The sequence below is a fragment of the Sturnira hondurensis genome, unplaced genomic scaffold (genome assembly GCF_014824575.4).
Source record: "Sturnira hondurensis isolate 20B ecotype Veracruz unplaced genomic scaffold, ASM1482457v3 Scaffold0022566, whole genome shotgun sequence".
Taxonomy (NCBI): domain Eukaryota; kingdom Metazoa; phylum Chordata; class Mammalia; order Chiroptera; family Phyllostomidae; genus Sturnira; species Sturnira hondurensis.
The window spans coordinates 14,135,196-14,155,022 of NW_028095197.1; the positions used below are offsets into that span (position 1 = coordinate 14,135,196).

General features: G+C 36.5%; 1 protein-coding gene across 2 annotated transcripts in view; it reads left to right on the forward strand.

Moving 5' to 3' along the window:
• Positions 1–1,023: 1,023 nt before the first annotated feature.
• The window catches only part of SMC2 (structural maintenance of chromosomes 2), a 53,521-nt gene continuing 34,717 nt past the window's right edge, over positions 1,024–19,827 (forward strand). The window contains exons 1-8 of one of the 2 annotated variants that reach the window (XM_037035809.1): positions 1,024–1,249; positions 1,883–2,032; positions 3,961–4,083; positions 5,742–5,780; positions 8,433–8,543; positions 8,714–8,758; positions 10,078–10,311; positions 10,498–10,647. In XM_037035809.1, coding sequence (XP_036891704.1) covers positions 1,082–1,249; positions 1,883–2,032; positions 3,961–4,083; positions 5,742–5,780; positions 8,433–8,543; positions 8,714–8,758; positions 10,078–10,311; positions 10,498–10,647 — 1,020 coding nt within the window. In that variant the 5' untranslated portion in view covers positions 1,024–1,081. The remainder of the gene's footprint in view (positions 1,250–1,882; positions 2,033–3,960; positions 4,084–5,741; positions 5,781–8,432; positions 8,544–8,713; positions 8,759–10,077; positions 10,312–10,497; positions 10,648–19,827) is intronic. The other variant, XM_037035810.1, reaches the window with a different exon arrangement.

The following is a 19,827-nucleotide window of genomic DNA, read 5'->3' on the forward strand; positions in this document are numbered from 1 at the left end:
CTCGCGCCGAAATTCAAAGGTATAAATATTTCCGGCAGCGATGCAGAGCGAGTGGGGAGTATTGTAGTTGCTAAGTTGGTAGTCGCTGTGTAGCGCCCGAAGCCGGGCAATTTGGCCCGCTCTCTGCCTTTGTGAGTCGGAAGAGCACTTGGGGGCCTCAAGCCCAGGCGTCCAGACGCGGCGGTGTGGCGGTACGTGCGCGCGATCGCCAGGTCCTAGCTCGCGTTCCCTGCAGGAGGTGGGGACTGCGGGGTGGGGAGGGGAGATGGCAGCCAGAAAGGACTTTAGGTTAAAATTAGCACTAAGGGGTTCTCGGCGGATGGCTGGTTCCTGTCCAGCCTTGGGTTAGGGCAAGGAAGTGTTGACAGGAAGGCCTGGTGAGGCGAGGGAACAGCCCGAGTGAAAGCAAGAGGCTGGAGACTCTCCGGGATTCATGTATTTAATAAATGTATCCTGACGTTATCCCATTCCCTCGCACCGCACGCCCTCCAGTCCGGCACTATTGGGGCACACAGTGGGGGACGTAGGCGAAGATAGACGGATGAATACTGGGTAGTGTCACCTTTAAGTTCAATGAAGGAAGGAGAGAGCAGAGTAGGGGCATGGACAGAGGTGCCCTTTCATATGGAGAAGTCAGGAAGGACTCCAGTAAGGTGACTTGTGAGCAAAGACCTGAAGGGTGAAAGGAGAGTGAGCCGTGCCAATATCGGCGAGGACGTTGTGGGCAAAGAGAATGACTTCTGAAATAATCGGGAGTCTGTTACCTGGAGTGTTGGTAGAGGATAGGCCTGGAAAAGCAAGTAGTTTACTTCCAGGTTGAATTAATGGTTTAATCAACTTCCAGGGGACGACTAACGCGTGTTTTTAAGTTGGAGAAAGATTTCTTTACATCAAAGGAAGTAGCTTGGCAAGTGGCTGTTTTGTTTCTCTGGGGCTGTCATTCTTATGTTTCAGTAGTTTACATTCACTATGTATGACTCTAGATTTACCTTCCACTTACGTGTTGTTTTATGTTTTGTGCAGAACTGCTTTGTGGCCTGTTTCGTTCCCAGCAAAGGTTTACCTGTCCAAATTAGTGAAAATGTATATAAAGTCAATCGTTCTTGAAGGATTCAAGTCCTATGCTCAGAGGACTGAGGTCAATGGTTTTGACCCCCTCTTTAATGCTATCACTGGCTTAAATGGCAGTGGGAAATCCAACATACTGGACTCCATCTGCTTTTTGCTGGGCATCTCCAACCTGTCTCAGGTAAAGTTTAGACTTTCTGACTTATGTGAAAGTAACTTTGGGGAGCCTAAAGTTAATCGTCATTGGATTCAGAACCTATTACCAATATTTGCATTTTTTTTACTTTATGTGAATTATCTTATACTTCACTACAGTCCTTTAAAGATAATGATTATTGCTTCTGTTTTAAGGTGAGAAGAAAGACACTTGAATGAGCTGCATAAGATTCATCCTCTTATGATACTTGGAGCAACACTCAAACTTGGGTGTTCTTACCTTAAAAGGAAGTCTCATTCTAGTCTGTATTCTGCACCCTCTTTCCCTGCAACCCACGTGTTATAATGCCTTTTCAGGGTCTAATAGGATTGGATGAATAGTGAAATTTTTAGATGCTATATGCCCGTCAATCTAAATGAACTTTTGTTAAGAAATGAAGAGAAAACAATTCAATTCGGGGTTGAAAAAGTCCTGTGGAAAAAGGCACTTACTTCAGGTTGTTGTCCATTTAGTTTCCTGTGTGAATGCATCTGCCCATCCTTGGTTTTTTGATGGATAATATTACACAGAGGGTTTGTCAGCATCAAGAAACCCATTTGCTCTGCCATTTTGCACAATATGGGGTTTTGTAATTGATAACCTTTTTGTTTATTTTAGGTTCGGGCTTCTAATTTACAAGATTTAGTTTACAAAAATGGGCAGGCTGGTATTACTAAAGCTTCAGTTTCAATCACCTTTGACAATTCTGACAAAAAGCAAAGTCCTATGGGATTTGAAGTTCATGATGAAATTACAGTAACAAGGCAGGTGAGTGGCTATTAAATATTTGGATACTGAAGAACTTGTAAGTCTGCTGTGTTTTTTGATTGTAGGACTTTGCTGGGGAAAGTTACGAGGAATCTATGCATCAAATACTGACTGGATTCCTTAAGAATATCTTCCTTATGTTAAAATTTTGACCATGCAAATCTACCATTTCCCATGAGGATTGAAAGGGATCTATCTGAAAAGTCAGTTGTCATTATAAGCACTCAGCCGTGCTTGAGTCTTGAACCTTAGTTGAATCTTCTGTGTCTGTGCTGGAACACATATGACAGTACTTGGGATCATGCTCTCTTATTAAGTAACCCGTTCTGGTTTTGGACAGGTCTAATCAGAAACTTTTTTCTATAATTTCAGCCAAAGTGCAGTCTTCAAGTTTTACACATTAATTCTACTTCTCTTGAGAGAACCAAGAGCAGACCTGCTTTATTCCATATTTCAATATTTAAGCATTCTGTTAGTCTAAGTGTTTTCAAAGCTAACTCTCTCTAGGTCTTTTAGTTGATATTTAGTCATTTCTGATTCCTTGACTTTTTGAGCACATTGAATACAAATTTGCTCCAGTTCTTGTCCTTCTTTTTTTTTTTTTAACATTTATTTAATTCATGGCACCACAAATTGCAGAATTATTCTACTGAGGTCAGGGTTAAAGAGAATTGTCACTGCTTTCATTTTAGGTATTCTACTTCTATTTTTCTCAATATGACACTGGAGAGTTAATAATACCTTATGAATTCATGTCTGACTTAAAATTGCAAAGATTTTTTTCATGTGTGCTATCAGCCATGATACTGCCATTTCTGGATGTAAGCAGGTTTTTGAAACTAATGCAGGATCTTACATTTATCCCGTAAAATCTTTTTGTCTTATTATAGTCAGTGTTTTTAGTTTGTCAAAGTTTCATTTTTGAAAATTCTGACTTCAGTTATTTTCCATCTTAGTTTATGTAACTTACAGCTGTCCCTCTCTATTTTAATGAAAGCCTCTCGTAAAACAACATTGACTGGGTTGGCACAGAGTCCTGTGTCATTAAGCATCCATCAAATAAGCACTCTTTAGGAATCTTAAGTGAGCCTGCTGCTGATCTCCCTAAAATCTCTATTCTCATGTGCTCCATCTGCCTTTATCGTCATCAAAATTTTTTTACGAAGACTTTGTCAAATTACTTATAGGTATATAAGTACAGGTTTTGTTCAAATATATTATGTTTTCTCAGCTTCATAAACAGAAATAAGTCAGCATTTATTCAGTACTTATTAAGTGCTTGATATATGTTGGGCATTCTTGAATGCTCTAGGAAATATAGGTAGAAGAATGAGAAACACATCTTGTCTTTAAGGACCCTGAACTATGAGTGAGACAGTCATACCCAATAAACGACCGTGTAAGCGCTATAGTAGAGTGTAAACAGGCTGGTGTCTGATACAAGTTCTTAATGAGTCCATGCCGAAGCTCCGTATTACTCTCTTGCAAGTATTTACAAGTTATATCTTTATTAATCTCTTTTAGAATCTTGTCGAGGGTTGATACCACGCTATTTATCTTTAGTTTTTAATATTTGACTTCTGTTTCTTTGGGAAAGAAAGGTGGAAGAAGAGGGGTTAATCTCTGAGTGTGGAAAAATTGCAGAAAGATGGTGACTGGGGATAGAAAAAGTATTTTACACATACTTGGAAACAGCTAGAAGGGACCTTAGAGACCTGGTCCAGTGAGGGCTTGGTCTAGGAGTCTTGTGCCTGGTTACATGACTAGTTAAAGTCCCTGGATTAGTAGCTAGTTGTCCTGAATCAATCTCGTGTTCTTGACCATGTCACACTTCCACACAAATGTAAGATAATATATTGGGAAATTTATTATCTTAGCTAAGATGTGTGTTTATTATTATTAATCTTTAGAAATACTTCCCTTTTTAGGTGGTTATAGGTGGCAGAAATAAATATTTGATCAACGGAGTAAATGCAAACAACACCAGAGTACAGGATCTCTTTTGTTCTGTTGGTCTTAATGTTAACAACCCTCACTTTCTCATCATGCAGGTATGTGTTTTGTGATCCTTTTATCTCTTTCATAATGGTTTTGACATCTTTTATTAAGTTGTTAAAATAGGAGAAGGACTTGAAATTTTTCCATTTATTTAATTTACCATTATGCTGGTGTTTAGCCACCTGCTAAGTAATGGGAGATAGTTATTTGTATACATTTGAATTTTAAAGAACGTCTAGAGTAATTTTCCTTGACTGACTGCTACTTACTATAAAAACAATACATGCTCACTATATATTTTTTAATTTTGTCAAAATACATCCTTTTAAAATATTAGATTTAATATATATTTCAAATACACGAAGTCTGTCCAGAAAAGATCCAACCATTGTTAATCTAACGAGAACAGTTTGTGTGACATTCCTATAACCTGGCAGTGAAGGAGAGTGGACTGGAATGGGCATGTGAAAACAATGGTCATTTCATTGTACTAGTCAGTGGGGGTGGTAGACCCTGTGGAGTGAGCATGTGTACTGTGTGGTCGTCACATTCAAAGTCACTGAGCGAGTAGACCAATGAATCTGCATCAAACTTTGCATTAAGCTTGAACATACCTGTGTGGAAACTATTGAGGTGACTCAGAAGGCTGCAGCTGTAGGCAACTGATGATTGGCAGCTTCATCGGAACAAAGCTTCCCTACTCATGCATCATGTCTTGTGCAGAAACATCAAAATCACCCAGGTGACCCAGCCTCACTACAACCCAGATTTGGCACCCTGTGATATCTGGTTTTTCCCAAAACGAAAATCAATTTTGAAAGAGAAGAGATTTCAGACCATTGATGAGATTCAGGAAAATATGACAGGGCAGCTGATGGCGATTGGGAGAACTGTGTGAGGTCCCAGGGTGTCTGTTTATTTTGAAGGGGACCGAGGTGTCATTGTCTTATGACAATAACATCTTCTTCAATAAATGTCTTATTTTTTATAGTACATGGCTGGATACTTTCTGGACAGAACTTGTATATTAAATTTTACATAATATTCTTTGAATGGAAAATAAGAACTAATGTTATCTTGCCCTTACATTATCTCATTTGACCCATCCAGCTGTCCTTTGAGAAAGCTACAGCATGGTTAGTGGCAGGATCTTGGTGGACCAAAATAAAATTATTTTCCCTACTCACAGCCTCGAACTGTAAATTTACTTCAAATTACACTAAATCTTTTGTAATATTCTCTCAGAGTTGGATAGCAGCTTTTGGTAGTGGGATTTTACTCGTCTTTTTGGGGCGCTGAATGAATGGTTTTGATGATTTTCTGGCATTGAAAGAAAGCATTTTACTATTCAATTTAAATCCTGGAAGTAGGCTATCATTCCAAAAATCAAGAAATGTTCAATAATTATGCTAAAATTTATTGATCTCTATCTGTTTTAGAATGGAGACTGCTACATCATTAGTATTAACTGTTGAGTTAACTTTGTATCTTTTAATAACTTATGTAATTTGTATCATGATGATATAAGAAAGTGATTAGCAAAACTTTAGATTTATAAGTACCTTCAGTTTCAAATACAAAGTATGTCTTTTGTGTGTAGAAAAAAGAATTCCCAAAAGATTGATGTATAAGGACATAGTGGCTTCAGTGCGGATATATATGTATGCCTTTAATTTGTTATCATTATGGTAAGTTTGCCATTTTATTTCAGGGACGAATCACTAAAGTATTGAATATGAAACCGCCAGAGGTAAGAGAATGCTTGTTGACAGTAAAGATAGTAATAATAGATGTTTTAAATCTCTAGATAATTTTAACATACTTTCTCCCATTATTACACTTTTAGAAATAATTAAAAATGATTAGTAAAGAAAGTAGTTTTTTTAAAAAAAATGTTGTCCAATCTTTTATTTTATAACAATCATCTGAGCTTTAGTTTTGTTATCCACAAATTGGAGTCAATAATTCTAACCCCAGGTCTGTTCTAAGGATTAAATAAAAATGTATAAGAAAAGTCATGAGATGTTAAGCAAATTTTTAAAAATTATTTTATTAATTGAAATACAATTTACACATTAGATTCAAGTGTGGAACATAATTATATATATATATCAAAATTATCACCACAGTAAGTCTAGTTAACATCACCACAGTTACAGTTTTTTTCTTGTTATGAGAACTTTTTTAGCAACTTTCAAATATAGTATTATTAACTATAGTCACCATACTATGCATTATACGCTCATGATTTATTTATGTTATAGCAGGAAATTTATACCTTTTAACCACATATTTTACCCACCTCTGGCAACTACCAATCTGTTTTCTTTATGAATTCAGTTTTCTTTTCTTTTTGAGAAAGAATATGAGATTATACAACATTTGTCTTTCTGTATCTGACTTTTTTTTTTTTAAGCATTATGCCCTGCAGCTCAAGGTCCATGCATGTTGTCACAAACAGCAGGCTTTCCTTTTTTTTAATGACTTGAATTACATTCCATCGTGTGTGTGCAGGCATGCCTCGGAGATGTTGCAGGTTCAGATCTAGACTTCTGCAATAGAGCAAATCATCTTTTTGCTGGTGGAGGGTCTTGCCTTCATTTTGGAAAGCACACATCTGTGAAGTGCAATAAAGCAGAGCGCAGTAAAGGGAGGTGTGCCTGCATCCCTCCTTTTCTTTTACTTGTTTCTGTGTCTTGTCAGTATTGTGTCTGTCTTGGCTTTTATTAATAATGCCGCATTGAACATGGAAGTGCAGATACTTTTTCTGTTTAGTGTTTGTCCTTTGGGTAAATACCCAGAGATGGAATTGCTAGTTCATATGGTAGTTCTATTTTTAATTTTTTGAGGAACTTCCAAACTATGTTGTTCCACAGTGACAACCCCAATTTACAGTGCCGCCAATGGAGCACAAGTTTCTCCTTTCTTTAAATCCTTGCCAGGACTTGTTATTCTTGTCTTTTTGATAATAGCTATTCTAACAGATGTGAGGTTACATCTAACTAGTTATGATTTCCACTTCCCTGATGACTAGTGATATTGAGCACCTTTTCATGTATCTGTCGGCCATCTGTATGTCTCCTGTGGGAAAAATGCATGTTCGCATGTTAAGCCCATTTTTAATTGAATTTCTTTTTCCTATTGAGGTCTTTATATTTTTTAATATTAACCCTTGTCAGATACATGATTTAAAAATATGTTCTCCCATTCTGTGGGTTGTCTTTTTATATCCTTTGTTGATGGTTTCCTTTGTTGTACAGAAGTTTTTTTTTTTAAGTTTGATGTAATCCCACTTGTTAATTTTTGTGTTTATTGTCAAATCCAAAAAAAATCATTGCTAAGATGGATGTCAAGGAGCTTACTGCCTATGCCTTACTCTAGGATTTTTATGTGCCGGTGTTAAAAGAAATTTTGACTGTATAAAGCAGCCTTTCTCAACTGGTGTTTCATGTCAGAGTTCAACCCTATAGGAAAAAACTACAGAAAAAGATTGGGGTAAAATTCATTATGTGCAGTAGATTACTTAGGGCATTAGGCTTCATTTTCTCTTGGGTCCCCTTGAGAAGAGTTAATATGAAGGAATGAATGTTTTGAAGAGAACTTAGGCTCTTCAGTTACTGATAAGGCCTAAAAAGAAGACCGATAATTGATACTACCTATCTGGTTTGAATGTGGGACATGCTTATTTTCTTTACATAACATCTTAATGATAAACTTGTAATTTGAAAACTGCCCAAAACTTAGAAATCAAAGTGATTTCCAGAGAAATAATTCTCTTGCGATAGGGATCAATGGTGAGTAGAAGCTTCTGAAAATGGAGTGCTGGCAAAATTGCCCTTTCAGAGTACCTTTCACATGAATTATTTTGTTGAATTCTCAACAGTGCTGTGAAATATTATCAGTACTGTGTGGATGAAAAAACTGCAAATAGAGAAAATTAAGTTACTTGTCCAAAGTCTTGAAGCCTGGGCCGCAGTTGGGATGCAGACAGTATGTCATGCTTCACCCCGTGGGCACAGAGTGGCTGGTCTTACTTGGGACAAGTTTGAGTAGAAACTTCCAAAATGAAAGGTGAATGGTGTTAGCTTTTACTTTTTTTAGATTTATATTTGAAGGAAGAGAGAAGTGAGGAATTACTGGCTTCAATTTTAAAAGAAATGTACTCTGGAACCTTGGTATAACAAAGTTTAGTGTTATAATTGGAGTGAAGGTCAGAAGTGAATCTGGAAAGTGAGGGCTGTGGGTAATATGTACATTTTTATCTACTTATGTGGTCCATTTGTGGCATTATTTTGGTAAGATGTTTAGTGAGGCCATGGCTTTAAAAGGATATACTTAATGTAGATTCCAATGTTATTTATTGTTTTAGATTCTCAAAACATTAATACAATTGTCTTTCTAGATTTTGTCCATGATAGAAGAAGCAGCTGGGACCAGGATGTATGAATACAAAAAGATAGCTGCCCAGAAAACTATAGAAAAAAAGGAAGCTAAGCTAAAAGAAATTAAGACGGTAATTAAATTTATATAGTTTTGTGTTTAAAGTTTCTTTGCTTTACAGAGAGAAATTCCCACCTCCAACTCCTATCCTTGGTTCAGTTTTCCCGTCTTCTATGCTACTTCTCCTTTTTTAGTTCTTTAATGATAGTTTGTTTACATCATTGACTTTTCTTTGTTTTTCAGATACTTGAAGAAGAAATTACTCCAACCATTCAAAAATTAAAAGAGGTATATACTGTACATGTGAGGACAGCCAGCTAGAATCTCTCACAGTTGGTGATGTATCCAAGATCATACACACAGGGATGAAATGTGTACCATGTCTTAATTATTTTCTGGGATGAGATAAAGAGAGTTGGTATATCACGTATTCAGCCTTCTGCTCATACAGGACATGTACCTTCTATCTAAGCCATAATGATTTTCGATAATATCAGCTAATGATATGCCAGATTTTAATACTTTGTTGAAGAGAAACACATGTAGATTTTTTTTGGAATAATTAGAATTGGACAGAACAACATTTCTTAAAGAGTGAATGACTTTTGAGTATCACTATAATTGTTACTTTTAAAGTCATTTGGGTAAAGGAAAAGGTATTGAAACATAATTAAGTTTTCTGTATAATATTTGCAGCTTCTGATGTTACAATGTTTCAGGGAAGGAATATATTTATATAGCACATTGTTTTTAAAGGTATACCTTTAGGAATTTATTCAGCTCATTAAAATTTGATGCTTCTCAGAGCTGTTTTCTGGCTCCATGCAGTACTACAAGTATTACAGAAAAAATGGAAGATCGTGATCTTGAACGTACTCGCTTTGTATGCATGATCTAGTGGAAAAACTAGACCACAGTTTAAACCTGGTTTCACACCTGATTTTGCCAAATTCTAACTCCGACAACAAGGAGAGACCATTTAACTACTCTGAACTTGTTTCTTTATCTACAGATTTTACTAGGAATTTACTTTGTGTGCCCCTCCAGGTCCTTATGGGAGTTGGGTTTAGTATTGTCTGAGTAAATGCATGTAAATAGTTACATGAGTGAATGTTGGCTAAGCATTTTAGTAATATGCATGCTTTGTACTATGCCATTTTATATGAGGTGCTTGGACATCTGCAGATTTGGGTATCCGTCGGGGGTCCTGGAACCAATTTCTCATGAAGAAAGAGGGATGACTAGACTATTAAAAAAAATCAATAGTCTGTCATTGGTTGTTGTATAAGTTGTACTTAGAGACTTACTATGAACCCCAGTCTCTGAACCTGTGTCCACATTCATGTGTTAATTCCAGCTGCCTGATTATGTATTGGGAGAAAGAGCCACATAGAATTCACTGGAGTTGGTATAATGCCATCTAAAAAGCCCGAGTTCTGATGTTATTTCAAGTTTTCTAAACCGTGTTATCCATGATTACTTAGTCTCAGGAAAAAATCTATTATGTAATAGAAAATCTTATACATGTTGCTGTAGTTTGAGTCTTTTCCAAATTTGTTTAAAAATACAAATTCTGAGTTATGCTTATATGAAGATTTCTCTTTCAGGAAAGATCTTCCTACTTGGAGTATCAAAAAGTAATGAGGGAAATTGAACATTTGAGTCGTTTATATATTGCTTATCAATTTCTGCTGGCTGAAGATACCAAAGAGCGCTCAGCTGAGGAGTTAAAAGAAATGCAGGAAAAAGTGCTCAAGCTTCAAGAGGAATTGTCTGAGACTGATAAAAAAATAAAAGCACTTAATCATGAAATAGAAGAATTGGAAAAAAGAAAAGATAAGGTCAGTCATACATGTAAGATAGATAATACACTCTGAGCAAATACTCAGTTATATACAATGACTAGGATTCACTGGGCATTGTCAGTATAATCTTTTAAAAAGTAAATAATTCATATAGAAATCAAGGGAATGATGACATGAACAAATTTTAAGTATGTTGATTCAATTGGGTACATTTGATTACAGGAAATTGGAGGTAAACTTCGATCTTTAGAAGATGCTCTTGCAGAAGCTCAGCGAGTTAATACTAAATGTCAAAGTGCCTTTGATCTCAAAAAGAAAAATCTGACAAGTGAAGAGAACAAACGCAAAGAACTGGAAAAAAATATGATTGAAGTAAGCAAATAAGCTTAATTTAATTTCACTAGTAAACATCCATTCTGTTAATATTTGTTCAGTGTCTGCAGTGGACCAAGTGTACTTCTTTGGGCTGGGTATATGGCAAAGGGCAAAGTCATAGAAATGGACAAAATGCCTTGTGGGTGCTCGTTGGTGAGGAAAAAGGTGATCAAATAAGTGACATATATAGCATGTTGTGTAGTGTAGACATTTGATGTAGACAAAAAATAAAGAAGAGGGGAGGATTCGGAGTATATGAGAAAGCATTGCGGTTGGGGCTTTTACTTTCCATAGCCATTGGAAACTTCATAGAGAGGGTGATGTTTCTTAGAAACCCAAACGAAGTCAGAGGACCATCTAGAAAAATTGGGAGGCTGTGGGCAAAGATGGTCCAGGCAGAAGTTCCTTGGGCCTAAAGTGTTGGAAAAGCAAGTATGTCTCAGTGTGGTTGGTTGGCACTAAGTAGAGGAACACATAAAGGTAATGAATGGGATATAGGTTCACATGTAGTTTTACAAGGTAGTGTGAAGGACCTATATTTCCAGTGATGTAGGAAGCCCCTGGAGTTGGTTTGGCAAAATGTGACTTTTTTTGTTTTAATTGGATTATTTGTAACTTTTTTATTTTTAAATTACAATTGACATACAATATTATGTTTGTTTCAGGCACAAAATAGTGATTAGACATTTATATAACTTACAAGGTATTCAACTTAATACATCCTATATCCATCTGACACAATACATAGTTATTTCAATATAATGGACATATTCTGTATGCTCTACTTTACATCCCTGCGAATATTTTTTATAACTGCCAATTAGTATGTAATCTCTTCACCTTTTTTGTATATCCCCTAAACTGCCCTTCCATCTGGAAAGTATGAGTTTGTTTCTGGGGTTTTTTAAAAAATTTTTTATTTAGATTCCACATATAAATGAAAACATATGGTATTTGTCTTTCTCTGACTTATTTTAATTAGCATAATACTCTCTAGGTCCATCCATGTTGTAGCAAATGGCAAGACCTCATTCTTTTTATGGCTGAGTAATACTCCATTATACATACCACACACACACACACACACACACCACATCACATCTTTATCCGTTTATCTACCATGGGAATCAGGTTGCTTCCATATCTTGGCTATTGTAAATAATGCCGCAATGAACATAGGGGTGCATATCTTTTCAAATTTGTGTTTTGGGTTTCTTTGGATAAATACATAGTAACAGTGGGATTGCTGGGTCATACGGTAGTTCTAGTTTTAATTTTGTGAGGCCCCTTGTACTGTTTTTCATAGCGGCTGCACCAATTTGCAATGCTGGAAACAGTGCACAGAGGTTTCCTTTTCTGCACATCCTTGCCAACACTTGTGTGCTGATCTACTGATGATGGCCATTCTAATAGGTGTGAGGTGATATCTCACTGCAGTTTTAATTTTCATTTCTCTATTAGTGACATTGAACATCTTTTCATATGTCTGTTGGCAGTATGTATGTCCTCTTTAGAGAAGTATCTATTCAGGTCCTCTGTCCATTTTTTTAATAGGATTGTTTGTGGTTTTGGTGTGGAATTGTATGGGTTCTTTATAAATTTTGAGTATTAACTCCTTATCATGTGATCCTATGTATAGTTGGTGAGTATGTTCTTTCATTGAGTAGGTTGTCTTTTCATTTTTCTTGATGGTTTCTTTTGCTATGAAAAAAATTTTAGTTTCAAGTAGTCCCATTTGTTTATTTTTCATTTGTTTCCCTTGCCTAAGGAGAAATACCCCACCAAAATACTGCTAAGAGTGATGTCACAGAGTTTAATGCCTTTGTTTTCTTACAGGATTTTTATGGTTTGGGATCTTACGTTTAAGACTTTAATTTATTTCGAGTTTATTCTTCTAGGTGGTATAAGAAAGCAGTGGTTTCTTTCTCTCTCTCTCTTTTTTATGCATGTATCTGTCCAATTTTCCCAACACCATATATTGAAGACTGTCTTTATCCAATTGTATATTCTAGCCTCCTTTGCCATGGATTAATTGGTGATACACGTCTGATTTTATTTCTTGGGTCTCTATTCTGTTCTATTTATCTGTGTGTTTCTTCTTATAACAGTGCCATTGCTGTTTTGGTTAATATAGCCTTGTAGTATAGTTTCATGTCAGGGAGCTTGATGCCTCCAACTTTGTTTTTTCTCAAGATTGTTTGGCTATTTAGTGTCTTTTCTGATTCCACATAAGTTTTCAGATTATTTGTTCTAGTTCTGTTTAAAATGCTATTGGTATTTTGATAGAGATTGTACTGAGTTAGTAGATTGCTTTGGATAGTAAGGTCACCTTAATTATGTTAATTTTTTCTATCCATGAGGGCAATATATCCTTACATTTGTTTGCATTTTCATTTTCTTTGACTTCTTCAGTGTCATGGTTTTTTGACTACAGGTCATTTATCTCCTTAGTTAAATGTATTCCTGGTTATTTTATACAATTGTAAATGGAATTGTGCTCTTAATTTCTCTTTCTGATAGTGTGTTATTGCAGTATAAAAATATAATCAATTTCTGAATATTAATTTTGTATCTTGCTGTTGTACTTAATTCATTTATTATTTGAATAGTTTTTTGGTGGAATCTTTAGGGTTCTCTATAGCATTAAGTCATCTTCAAGAAATAACAGTGTAACTTCTTTCTTTCCAATTTGGATGCTTTTTATTTCTTTTTCTTACCTAATTAATCTGGCTAGGACTTCCAGTACTGTGCTGAGTAGAAGTGGCGAGAGTGGGCCCCCTTGCCTTGTTCCTTCTAAAGTTGGGAAACTTTCAGCTTTCACCATTGAGTGTGACGTTAGCTTTGTTTTTCCTGTGTGGCCTTTGTAATATTGAGGGATGGTCTTTCTATCTGCATTTGGCTGAGAGTTTTGATCATAGGTAGATGTTGGATTGTGTCAAATATACATCGTTTTATCATATGATTTTTTATTTTGTGTATGTGGTACATCACTTTGATTTGTGGATATTGTAGCAACCTTGCATCCAGGAATAAATCCCACTTGATCATATTCTTTAATCTTTTTTTAACTTTATTTTTTTAAAGTTAAAGTTATTTAACTGAANGAGTGTGACGTTTGCTTTGTTTTTCCTGTGTGGCCTTTGTAATATTGAGGGATGGTCTTTCTATCTGCATTTGGCTGAGAGTTTTGATCATAGGTAGATGTTGGATTGTGTCAAATATACATCGTTTTATCATATGATTTTTTATTTTGTGTATGTGGTATATCACTTTGATTTGTGGATATTGTAGCAACCTTGCATCCAGGAATAAATCCCACTTGATCATATTCTTTAATCTTTTTTTAGACTTTATTTTTTAACTTTATTAACTTTTTTAACTTTATAAAGTTAATCTTTTTTAACTTTATTTTTTTAAAGTTATTTAACTGAACTTGATTTGCTAGTGTAATATTATTGGGGGGGGTTGCAGCTAAATTTATTATAAAAATTTGCCTATAATTTTGTGGGGGTTTTGTAGTGTTTTTGTCTGGTTTTGGTATTGATAATAGTTGCCTTAAAAATGAATTTGGAAGCTTTCCATCAAATTCAGTTTTTGGAGTAGTTTGAGGAGGACAGGTATTAATTCTTTGGATGTTTGGGAGACTCAATTTGGAGAGCCATCTAGTCCAGCACTTAGGTTTCTGTGAGTTTTTTAATTATTTATTTGAATTTATTAGTAGTTATATGTCTGTACAGAGCTTTTTTTTGTAAATAAACGTTTTATTTTTAGAGAGCGGGGAAGGGAAGGAGAAAGAGAGGGAGAGAAACATCAATGTGTGGTGGCCTCTCATGTGTCCCCTAACTGGGATGTGGCCTGCAGCCCAGGCATGTACCCTGACTGGGAATGAAACCTGTGACCATTTGGTTCGCAGGCCAGCACTCAGTTAACTCAGCCACACCAGCCAAGGCTCCAGATTCAATCTTGGAAGATTGTATGTTCCTAGGAATTTATCCATTTCCTCCAGGTTATCCAATCTGTTGGCATATAATTGTTTGTAATATTTTCTTTTAATGCTTTGTATTTCTGTGGTGTCAGGTTCATGTGAGTCCTTCCCCTTTTCCGCTGTGATTCTCTCCCCTCTCCCCTCTGGACCCTGTCAGCACGTTCCGTATTTCAGTGTCTTTGGTTACATTTTGCTTGCTTATTTGTTTTGTTGTTTAGATTCCTGTTAAAGGTGATATCATATGGTATTTGTCTTTCACCGCCTGGCTTATTTCGCTCAGCATGATGCTTTCCAGTTCCATCCATGATGTTGCAAAGGGTAGTAGTTCCTTCTTCCTTTCTGCAGCATAGAATTCCATTGTGTAAATGTACCATAGTTTTTTGATCCAGTCATTTACCGATGGGCATCTAGGCTGCTTCCAACTCTTGGCTATCGTAAATTGTGCTGCTATGAACATCGGGGTGCATAGGTTCTTTTGGATTGGTGTTTCAGGGTTCTTAGGATATACTCCCAAGAGTGGAATTGCTGGGTCAAAAGGTACGTTCATTTTTAGTTTTCTTAGAAAATTCCATACTGTTTTCCATAGTGGTTGTACCAGTCTGCAATCCCACCAACAGTGAACTAGAGTCCCCTTTTCCCCACAACCTCTCCAGCACTTGTTGTTTGTTTCTTTGTTTATGATAGCCAATCTGACTGGTGTTAAGTGGTATCTCATTGCGGTTTTAATTTGCATCTCTCTGATAGCTAGTGATATCGAGCATCTTTTCATGTGTCTCTGGATTCTCTGTATGTCCTCCTTGGAGAAATGTCTGTTCAAGTCCTCTGCCCATTTTTTGATTGGGTTGCTTGTCTTCTTTGAGTGGAGCCGAATGAGTTCTTTGTATATTTTGGAGATTAAACCCTTATCTGAGGTATCATTGGCAAATATGTTTTCCCAAGCTGTTGCTTCTCTTTGTATCTTGATACTGTTTTCCTTAGCCATGCAGAAGCTTTTAATTTTGATGAGATCCCATTTGTTTATTCTTTCCTTTATGTTCCTTGCTCTAGGGGACGTATCAGTAAAAATATTGCTGCGTGGAATATCTGAGATTTTCTTGCCAAGGCTCTCCTCTAGGGTTTTAATGGTTTCACGGCTTATATTTAAGTCTTTTATCCACCTTGAATTTATTTTGGTGTATGGTGTAAGTTGGTGCTCAAGTTTCATTTTTTTGCATGTAGCTGTCCAGTTCTCCCAACACCATTTGTTGAAAAGGCTGTCTTTACTCCATTTTATGTTATTGCCCCCTTTGTCGAATATTAATTGACTGTAGAGAGTTGGGTTTATTTCTGGGCTCTCTGTTCTATTCCATTGGTCTATGTGCCTGTTTTTGTGCCAGTACCAGGCTGTTTTGATTACAGTGGCCTTGTAATACAGTTTGATATCAGGTATTGTGATCCCTCCTACTTTGTTCTTCTTTCTCAAAATTGCAGCAGCTATTCGGGGTCTTTTCTGGTTCCATATAAATTTTTGAAGTGTTTGTTCTATGTCTGTGAAATACGCCATTGGTACTTTAATAGGTATTGCATTGAATCTGTAAATTGCTTTGGGTAGTATGGACATTTTGATGATGTTAATTCTTCCAATCCATGAACACGGTATATGTTTCCATTTATTTGTGTCTTCCTTGATTTCTTTCTTCAGTGTTGTGTAGTTTTCTGCATACAGGTCTTTTACCTCCTTGGTTAGGTTTATTCCCAGATATTTTATTTTTCTTTTTGCTATATCGAATGGGATTTTTTTCCTGATTTCTGCTTCTGCTGCTTCATTGTTGGTATACAAAAATGCCTTTGATTTCTGGATATTAACTTTGTATCCCGCTGTTATGCCAAATTCATTTATTAGTTCCAGCAGTTTTTTGGTAGAGGCTATAGGGTTTTCCATGTACACTATCATGTCATCTGCAAACAATGCCAGTTTTGTTTCCTCCTTTCCGATTTGGATGCCTTTTATTTCCTTTTCTTGTCTGATCGCTGCAGCTAGAACTTCTAATACTATATTGAATAGAAGTGGTGAAAGTGGGCAACCTTGTCTTGTACCTGATCTTAGTGGAAAAGCTTTTAGTTTTTGCCCATTGAGTATGATGTTGGCTGTAGGTCTTTCATATATGGCCTTTATTATATTGAGGAATGTTCCCTCTATTCCCACCTTGCTGAGTACCTTTATCATAAATGGGTGTTGTACCTTATCAAAAGCTTTTTCCGCATCTATTGATATGACCATGTGGTTTTTGTCTTTGCTTTTGTTTATTTCGTGTATTACATTTATTGATTTGCGTATATTGAACCATCCTTGCATCCCCGGGATGAATCCCACTTGGTCATGGTGTATGATCTTTTTGATGTATTGTTGGATGCGATTTGCCAATATTTTGTTGAGGATTTTAGCATCTATGTTCATCAGTGATATTGGTCTGTAATTTTCTTTCTTTGTTGTGTCTCTATCTGGCTTTGGGATTAGGGTGATGCTGGCTTCATAGAAAGAGTTGGGGAGTTTTCCCTCCTTTTGGATTTTTTGGAATAGTCTGTGAAGAATAGGGGTTAGCTCTTCCTTAAAAGCTTTGTAGAATTCTCCTGTGAAACCATCTGGCCCAGGGCTTTTGTGTGATGGGAGTTTTTTGATTACTTCTTCAATTTCATTTGCTGTTATTGGCCTGTTCAGGTTTTCTGCTTCTTTTTCATTGAGTTTTGGAAGATTATATTTTTCTAGAAATTTGTCCATTTCACCCAGGTTTTCAAATTTCTTGGCATACAGTTCCGCATAGTAATTTCTTACAATCCTTTCTATTTCTGTGGTATCAGTTGTAATCTCTCCTCTTTCATTTCTGATTGTGTTTATTTGTGTCCTCTCTCTTCTTTTCTTAATGAGCCTACTTAAAGGTTTGTCTATTTTGTTTATCTTTTCAAAAAACCAACTCCTGGATTCATTGATCTTTAGAATTGTGCTTTTAGTCTCTATGTCATTTAATTCTGCTTTGATCTTGGTTATTTCCTTCCTTCTACTTGCTCTGGGCTGTCTTTGTTGTTGTTCCTCGAGTTCTTGCAGGCGTTGGGTTAGGTTGTTTGTTTGAAATGTTTCTATCCTCTTTAGGTGAGCCTGTATCGCTATGAACTTCCCTCTCAGGACTGCCTTCACTGTGTCCCATAAATTTTGGGTTGTGGTGAGTTCATTTTCATTTGTTTCAAGGAGTTTTTTGATTTCCTCCCTAATTTCAATCTTGACCCATTCATTGTTCAATAGCCTACCATTCAGTCTCCATGATTTTGGGTGTTTTGGGTTTTTTCCTGTGGGGTTGGTTTCCAATTTCAGTCCCTTGTGATCAGAGAAGATGCTTGGTATGATTTCTATTTTCCTGAAGTTGTTGAGACTGGTTTTGTGTCCTATCATGTGATCTATCTTTGAAAATGTTCCATGTGCGTTTGAAAAGAAAGTGTATTTAGTTTCTTTGGGATGGATGGCTCTATATATATCAATTAGGTCCATTTCTTCTAGAGTGTCGTTTAATGCTGCTATATCTTTGTTGATATTTTGTTTGGAAGATCTGTCCATTTTTGACAGTGGGGTGTTAAAATCCCCTACTATAATTGTGTTGCTGTCAATATCTTTCTTGAGGTCCTCTAGGATTTTCTTTATATATTTGGGTGCTCCTGTGTTGGGTGCATATATATTTATGATGTTAATGTCTTCTTGGTGGATTCTTCCCTTGAGTATTATGAAGTGACCTTCTGGGTCTCTCTTTATAGCCTTTTTTTTGAAGTCTATTTTGTCTGATATGAGGATTGCTACCCCGGCTTTTTTTTCATGTCCATTTGCTTGGAAAATTTGTTTCCATCCTTTCACTTTCAGTCTGTGGTGGTCTTTTGTCCTCAGGTGAGTCTCTTGTAGGCAGCATATGTGTGGGTCATGCTTTCTTATCCATTCAGCTATTCTATGTCTCTTAATTGGTGCATTTAATCCATTTACGTTTAAAGTTATTATCGAAAGGTACTTATTCATTGCCATTTATGTACCTGTGTTCCTCTCTGTCTCTCTCTTTTCCTTCCTTTCCTTAAAGCAGCCCTTTTAGTAATTCTTGTAGAGCTGGTTTGGTGGAGGCGTATTCTTTTAGACTTCTTTTGTCTTGGAAGCTCTTTATTTGGCCTTCTATCTTGATTGAGAGCCTTGCTGGGTACAGTAGCCTTGGTTGTAGGCCTCTGTTTCTCATTACTTGGAATATTTCTTGCCATTCTCTTCTTGCTTGGAATGTTTCCATTGAGAAGTCAGTAGCCAACCTTATTGGGACCCCCTTGTATGTTACTTCCTTTTTCTCCCTTGCTGCCTTTAGGATTCTCTCTTTGTCCTGGAGTTTTGCCATTTTAATGATGATGTGTCTTGCAGTAGGCCTCTTTGGGTTCCACCTGCTTGGGACTCTCTGCGATTCCTGGATCCGTGTGACTTTCTCTCTCCTCAACTTAGGAAAATTTTCTGTTATTACTCTTTCAAGTAGGTTTTCTATCCCTTGTTCTTCTTCCTCTCCTTCTGGTATTCCTATTATTCGGATATTATTACGTTTCATGTTGTCTTGCATTTCTCTTAAATTCTCCTCATTTTTTCTGATTCTCTTTTCCATTATTTGGTCTGTCTGGGAGATTCTTTCTATCCTGTCTTCAATCTCACTTATGCGATCTTCCGCCATATCGATTCTATTCTTCATACCTTCTACTGTGTTCTTCAGTTCAGAAATTGTATTCTTCATTTCCTCTTGGCCTTTACTGATGGTTTCTATTTCCTTTTTCATGTTGGTATAGTTTGCAGAGAGTTCATTGTAGCTCCCCTGTAGTTTCTGGTAGCTCGTTGTAAGCTCTTTGAATTTCCTGATAACCAGTGCTTTGAATTCAATATCTGATAGTTGACTTGCCTCTATTTCATCTAACATTCTTTCTGAGGCTTCCTCCTTTTCTTTCATTTGGGGATTGTTTCTTTGTCTTCCCATTGTTTGTGATACTCTTCTTATTGTCCTCAGCTTCTTAAATTGATCTGTTCTGGTTCCCTGGGTTTATGGTGTGAACTTCTGTGGTAGGATACCTGTGAAATTCAGTGGTGCAGTATCCTGCAGGTATCTTGGTGTTCTCCACTTCCACCTACTCCTTTCTTTATTGTGGGTGTATGATCAGTT